This window comes from Coloeus monedula (assembly GCF_965178545.1).
Source record: "Coloeus monedula genome assembly, chromosome: 7".
NCBI classification, from domain to species: domain Eukaryota; kingdom Metazoa; phylum Chordata; class Aves; order Passeriformes; family Corvidae; genus Coloeus; species Coloeus monedula.
The window spans coordinates 288,878-296,003 of NC_138787.1; the positions used below are offsets into that span (position 1 = coordinate 288,878).

Sequence of the window (7,126 nt, forward strand, 5' to 3'; positions counted from 1 at the left end):
GGGGTGCACGTACTGTCCCGCACCCCCCCTCTGGCCCGGGACATCCCGGACACTTCCGCGCTTCCCGGGAAAACGCGGCGCGGTCCGGCCCGGGGCACGGCTGCCCCCCCCCCCCGGGACTCAGGGCTGTGATGGCCGAGGGGTGAAGGCGTTGGACTCGAAATCCAATAGGGGTTCCCTGCGCAGGTTCGAATCCTGCTCACAGCGATGGGTTTTACCCCGTATCCATGGTGGAGCTGGCTGGAGCTCCTATAAGGAGCTCTTCCCCCACTACAACTGCACTGATTGCAGTGACTTGGCTGTCCCATGTGATAACCACAGCATGTTGCTGATTGCAGCAGCTTTTTTTCCTTCATCCATTAATTGGTGCAGGTGAGTGCTGCCATCTGGCCCCACAGAGCCCTTGTGCCCAGAGCTGCTCCAAGCACAGCAGGGCCAGTACCATGGTGTTTATCCAAGCCCATTTCTGTCCCCTGGGCACAGATCGATTCAGTTAATGAGAAACTCCAGCTTGGGAAAGAGGCGACGGGTCGGCTTCTGAGAGGCTTTTGTTCCGCGGTGGGACAGGAAAGGGCAGGAAACCCCAGGGTGTGAAGAACCGAGCCAGGGGCTGTGGGGTGCAAGCAGGCCCTGGGACCATGGCCAAGCTGGTGGAATGCGTCCCCAACTTCTCAGAGGGGAATAACAAAGAGGTGAGGGAGTACATGGAAGGGCTGAGGGGTGGGTGACATGGGGGTGCTGACAGCCAGGTTTCCCCCTCCAGGGCGGTACTCACTGCCAGACTGCTGTGCCTCCTTTGCAGTGCTGTGCACCTTTCGCTACCTGGCTAGTGCCAAAAATGCCTAAAGGTAGCCTCGGCTCCCTTTTGGCACCTTGGTGAGAAGTGAGGGCTCAGACCTCCCTCCACTGCTGCCTGCAGGTTGCTGTAGCACCAGATCTGGGTTTGGTCTGGGATACCCCTGCAGAGAAATACTGCTTGCAGTTGTTGTGCTAAAAGACTCTGTCCAGGTTAATGGAATCTGTCCTGGGCATCAGCCTTCAACTGAACTTTGGCTCTGCCAGCAGCAGGAGAGTTTAGCGAACCCAGCATGGCTGTCAAAACACAGCCTCCCCCTGGGCAGAGGCTTTGCAGAGCCAAATGTGTTGGGAAGCTGGCAGGGGGATGTATCCTCAGGAACAGCAATTTGTGGTGGTGCTCTGTGGCATGCAGCAGCAGACAGGTGTCTCTCCCCCACCATGGCGAGTCTGGGGAGGCAGGGGTGCCCCAAACCCCCTGGCTGGGAGGGGGATGCTCCATGCCGGGCTGCACCCCTGCTGATCACGTGGTCATCCTCAACCCCATCACCAATTGGAAGGGGGAGAGCTGAGATGTCCCCTCTCTTGAAAAGCCATGGCTGTTGTGTGGTTCCAGCCATCTCAGTCCCCTTGCTCCCATCTGCTGTCTGGCAGGTGATCGATGCGGTGGCACAGGCCATCTCCCAGACGCCGGGATGTGTGCTGCTGGACGTGGATGCCGGCGCCTCCACCAACCGCACTGTCTACACCTTTGTGGGGTCCCCTGAGGCTGTGGTGGAAGGGGCACTGAGCGCAGCCCGCGTGGCTGGGCAGCTCATTGACATGAGCCGACACTCGGGTGAGCTTGGGGGAGGCCCAGGAGCTGGGCTGGCACAGAGCATCCCAGCTGCTGGGACCAAGCATGGCACTGGACACAGGGACTATGGTCACAGCTCCAGGCCTGACAGAGTTTAAGAAGTGTTTGCAATGCTCTCAGGCACATGGTAGGATTGTTGGGGCTGTCCTGTGCAGGGCCAGGGGTTGGAGTCATGATCCTGGGGGGTCCCTTCAAACTTGGGTTATTCTGTGATTTCCTTACAGCAATGGTGTCCAGTCTGTAAGTGTGTGGGAAAGGATTGTTCTCCCTCTTTGTCTGCTTGTTCTTCCCATCTCCCATTCCTATATCTGTCCCACCACCAGGTGAGCACCCTCGGATGGGGGCCCTGGACGTCTGCCCCTTTGTGCCAGTGAGGAACGTCAGCATGGAGGAGTGTGTCACCTGCGCTCAAATCTTTGGGCACCGCTTGGCAGCAGAGCTGGGGGTGCCTGGTGAGTGGGTCAGGAACCTCTCCGCATTCCATCCCACCCTTCATGATTCCAACTGTTGGAGAAAGTGCCAGCCCCTGCCTGGTGGTGTTCACCCCGGCTGTGTCTTGCAGTTTACCTGTACGGAGCGGCGGCACGGGACGAGAGCAGGAAAGCCCTGCCCTCCATCCGTGCTGGGGAGTATGAGGCGCTCCCCGAGAAGGTGAGCCTGGCGGTGGCACAGGCTGGGCAGACCTGACCTGTACTTCTCTGGCATCAGGGAGCGTGCTGAGGGCTGGCACAGTCCCTCTGCACCACGAGGAGCTGGTGACACAGGTGGTCATGGCAGATTCCGGCAGGGGAGGGAGATGCCCTCCTTGGGAGGGTGGCTTCTGCTGCTGGGTGATGCCAGCCCACACGATCTCCTCCCTCCTCCCCAGCTTGCAAAACCAGAGTGGGCTCCTGATTTTGGACCCCCAACCTTTGTCCCCCGGTGGGGGGCCACAGTGACGGGCGCCCGGACCTTCCTCATCGCGTACAACATCAACCTGCTGTGCACCAAGGAGCTGGCTCACCGCATCGCCCTCAACATCCGTGAGCAGGGCCGCGGCCCCGACCAGGTACCCCAGGAGCATGGGCACGCCAGGAGCACGCCTGCCTGTCCCCACACCTCCTGGACTGTGCCCTGAATGTGGCAGTTGTTGGCAGCCTGGGCGCTTGAAGAAGGTGCAGGGCATCGGCTGGTATTTGGAGGAGGAGAACATGGCCCAGGTTTCGACAAACCTGCTGGACTTTGAGACCACGCCGCTCCACGCCGTCTATGAGGAGATCTGCCGAGATGCACAGGTGGGTGGTCTGGGGTGCTTGTTCCAAAGGGGGCTTCCCAGAGGATGTCTCCCACCAAATTTTCTTCCCCAGGCCAGGCTCTGCTTTCTCATGCTTAGCTCAGCCAAAGTGCTGAATGGCACAAAATCCCCAAAAGCTCAGCAACTTGCTGCGAGCCCCCAGCTCCTCTGTTGAAAGCTTTTCCGTGAGCTTCCCATGTCCTGGGAAGGGATGAGGACCGCCACCCTGGGGTAGTAGTGCCAGCAGGGCTCTGGGAATAATCACATTTCTTCACAGGAATTGAATCTCCCTGTCGTGGGGTCTCAGCTGGTGGGGCTCATTCCCAAGAAGGCCATGCTTGACGCAGCTGAGTTTTACATCAAGAAGGAAAAACTCTTTATCCTGGAGGAGGAACAGAAGATCAGGCTGGTAATGTGGCTCCTTCTGGTACCAGCACAAGGGTAGGATCATGAGAGAGACACATCCACCCCGCACCAGCCTCCCAAAGTGGCACAGAGCAGAGATTTGGGACTGCTCAGGCCCCAGGTGTGACACTTGTCTCCAGGGTGGATTTTGTGGGGGGACAGCAAGTAGGACAAGTTGCTTTATTGTGCTGAGGATGCTGAGATGCACAGGGAGCAGGGACCACAGCCCATGAGGATTGAGTGTGGGCAGCAGCTGCCTGTCTTGCCAGCATGAAGGCCAGGAGGGGAAGGAGGTGTCCCCAGAGCTCAAGGACAGTGTGTGGCATTATGGGAGGCTGTCCCAGGATGGGGAGTAAGCTGGAAATGAAGAGACAGGCTCTGCTGTTCCACTGCAGGAGGGAGGGACTTTTCCAGCCTGTGGGGAACGTGCTAGATAAGAGCAAGCTAATGATTTATCAGTACAGTTCCCAGTCATTCGTAGGTGACCGCACACCGCCCCCGAGTCTGGGATGGGCTGGGATGGTGGTGCCAGCTGTCCTCTCCCTGGGTGGTGGCCCAGTCCCAGTGTTGACTCACCCATGGTTAATGAGCAGTGGGGAATGAGGATGCAGCAGGACTTACCGTGACAGGGCTGACTCAGTGGTGCTGCTCCTTGCAGGTGGTCAGTCGGCTGGGCCTGGACTCCCTGTCTCCATTTCACCCTCGGGACCGCATCATCGAGTAGGGACCCACATCCTACTTCTTGTCATGGTGCCCATCCCTGCCTGGATAGGGGGATCCTGCTGCCTGCATCCTGCACTCAACTTGTTTTGGGAGCAGTGGCTGCTCCCAGCTCCTCTTCACAGCCTGGGGACATCTCTGCTGGGTGTTGTGCAGGAGCAGGGTGGTCCCTGCTCCCAAATGCTGATGGTTGTGAATGTGGAGTGAGGGAACGCCAGGTCACTTAAGCAGGCAGTGGGAGCAGGTTTTGTGGCCAGATTTGAATGTTAAATTCCTTACCCTATCCCCATGCAAAATTTCACTGCCTCTGGCTCACATGCTGCATCACCTGGTGTGAAACATGAGTCCGTGGGGGGAAAGGAAGGGAAATCCACCCATGAGGTGAAGTCCTTGTCACCCCTCCTGGGACATGGCTGCAGGGGCGTTTCTGTCCCAGCAAATGCCATTTGCATCAGCCCAACCTGCCTAATGCAGAGCAATCTCCACACCACCTGTGTTCCCGAGCTGTACCCATGGGGTTCCCAGTCCTTACCCTGATCCTCAGGCTGTGTTTTTTTCGGTTAGTCCCCTACTCATTCACAGGGTCGATGCTGGAGAGGGCAGTGCTGGGTGAGAAGGGTCTGGGTGGTGGTGGTGTCCCTGCACCTGGGGAGCTCTACACCATCTGTGCTGCAGGTACCTGGTGGAAGCAGGGGAGGTGGATGGGGGGCTGGTGGCCAAGCCACTGGGTGCCTTCGTGCGAGCAGTCGGAGCGAGGTCGGCAGCGCCGGGAGGAGGCTCCGTGTCTGCAGCTGCAGGAGCCCTGGTATGCGCCCCACACAGAGACGGAGGCCTGGGGGTCCCGGGTGTGCCAAGGGGAGCTGGCATGGTGGTAGCAGTGGGCACTGTGTCCTACTGGAGGATTTACCCTGGCAGGGAGCAGCACTGGGGAGCATGGTGGGGCTGATGAGCTACGGGAAGCGGCAGTTTGAGGACCTGGACCCCATCATGAGGAAGCTGATCCCCCCTTTCCACCAGGCCATGGAGGAGCTGGTGGCAATGGTGGATGACGACTCCCGCGCCTTCAGTAGCTACATGGTGAGGTCCCAGCAGAGGCATCCTGCAGGGAAACAGGAGGGCTTTCCAGCTGGGAGGAGGGCTGGGATCGCTGCACTCTGGATTCCTTAGGAGCAGGGCTCTGACCTTAGAATTATAAAATCATTAAGATTGGAAAAGACCTCTGAGATTATCAACTCCAACCTTCTATTGAGTGCATCCATGCCCACTAAACCATATGGCAAAGTGCCACATCTGCTTGCTTTTTGAACACTTCCAGGGATGCTAAAGCCAGGGCCAGAGGAAAGGACATTGTCATATAAGGGAGGTCTGCAAGAGCATGGGAGCTATGGAATCTGCCCCGACCCCCGATGCAAGGCACGGTCTGGGTGACGGCAGCAAACCTGCTTTTCTTTGCCTGCAGGAAGCCATGAAGCTGCCCAAGAACACCCCTGAAGAGCGGGAGAGGTGAGCTGGGCTGGTGGGGGCCGGCTCAGTGTGGGGGCACAGCCCCCAAGCACTCAGCCCAGGGCTGTCCCCCCTCCCAGGCGCACGGCTGCCATGCAGCAGGGGCTGAAAACGGCCGTGGGGGTGCCCTACGGCCTGGCAGAGAAGGTGAGCGGGCTGTGGCCTGCTCTGAAGGAGCTGGCACGACACTGCAACCTGGCCTGCACATCTGATATCCAGGTACGGCCCCAGCTCTGGAAGGTGTTCTCTCATGTCCTGACCTCCAGGATGCATTTCTCCAGCTGGAAAGCACTGTGTGCTGCTGGGTGGTAGAGGGTGGGAGTCCTGCAACGTAAGGGTCTGACCTGCTTCAGCGCTGTGGGGTGGAGCTGGTTCACCAGGGGAGCTTCTCGCAAGCCCGACTTTTCCCAGGTGGGAGCCAAAATGCTGGAAGCGGCTGTGTTCGGAGCTTACTTCAATGTCATGATCAACCTCAAGGACATCACGGACGAGAAGTTCAAGCTTGTGGTGAGCGGGGCTGCGCGGGCGCCCCCTGGCGGGGCGGCTGAGGTGGGACGGAGATGGCGGCGAGGCCCCGGGACCCGCCGTGCCCCTTGCCGCCAGCGGGACGCTGGCCTGCACGGTGGGGGTGGCTCTTCTGTCCTGTCGAGTGGCAAATGACACGTCTTGTCCCCACACAGATGTCACAGAAGGTCTCCGGGCTGCTGGAAGAGGCGAAGCAAGGCTCGGCGGTCGTGCTGGCACTGCTGGACAAACGGGTGGCCTGAGAAGGGCTCGGGAGTGCTCTGGGGGTGCTGCAGTGGCAAATACAGCTGGGAAATACTCTTGTCCTTGCCTTTTGGCTCTGTTGGTGTCTGCCTCTAGAGAGCTGCTCTGCTCAGGCACATCCAGCATCATATCCCCTGGCCTTTCCCTGGGCAAGGGGGATTTTTGCTGTCTGGGGCTTCATCCTCCCATCCCTGGGGCAGAAATAGACGACTGGGTTGGCAGGATCCCTGTGGCACTGCCTGCAAGGACATCCCTGTGCATGGGCACCTGCTGACCCTGCACAGTCCTGTGTCCAGAAAACTCCATGAAACACCCTCCGGCCCTAGATCTGGGGCAAGAACTGGCACAGTCCCTTTCTGCCAGGCGTCTTTCAGGCTGTGTGTGACAATTCCAGCCTGTTGCATTGCCTGGGAAGGGAGCACTGCCAAACATGAGACACTATCGGGGTGTTAGCAGGGAGGTGGGGTGGGTTGGGACGGGGTGGGGTGGGATGGGAGAAACCCTGCACCCTCCTCAGAGATCCTCTGAGAGGAAAACCTGAAAATCAAGGCATCCAGCCCTGCCTCCTGTCCCTGTTGACGGAGTGTGACAGCAGACACCGTGTCCTCCACCCGCACACGGCGGCAGCACCCTGAGCAGTGTCTGGCCCCTGCACCCCGCTGTCCTACAGCCCCCCCCCCGGTCTGCGGGAAGGTCACCCCTGTTCCTGGGCGCTGTGCCTGAGCTGGGAGCACCGAGCCAGGGTTCATGGTGGGTCAGCTGAGTCATTCCATCCTTCCCTTGACGCCGGGAGCTGGAATCACAGC

At 59.3% G+C, this 7,126-nt stretch overlaps 1 protein-coding gene across 1 annotated transcript; it reads left to right on the forward strand.

Moving 5' to 3' along the window:
• Positions 1–638: 638 nt before the first annotated feature.
• Positions 639–6,319, forward strand: FTCD (formimidoyltransferase cyclodeaminase; the record flags this gene model as incomplete). Its single annotated transcript, XM_082285225.1, has 14 exons — positions 639–692; positions 1,450–1,633; positions 1,975–2,103; positions 2,214–2,302; positions 2,520–2,699; positions 2,788–2,925; positions 3,202–3,333; positions 3,988–4,049; positions 4,725–4,854; positions 4,965–5,126; positions 5,509–5,552; positions 5,633–5,771; positions 5,964–6,059; positions 6,233–6,319. 14 exons carry the CDS (start codon positions 639–641, stop codon positions 6,317–6,319), a joined length of 1,626 nt encoding a protein of 541 aa, XP_082141351.1.
• Positions 6,320–7,126: the final 807 nt, after the last annotated feature.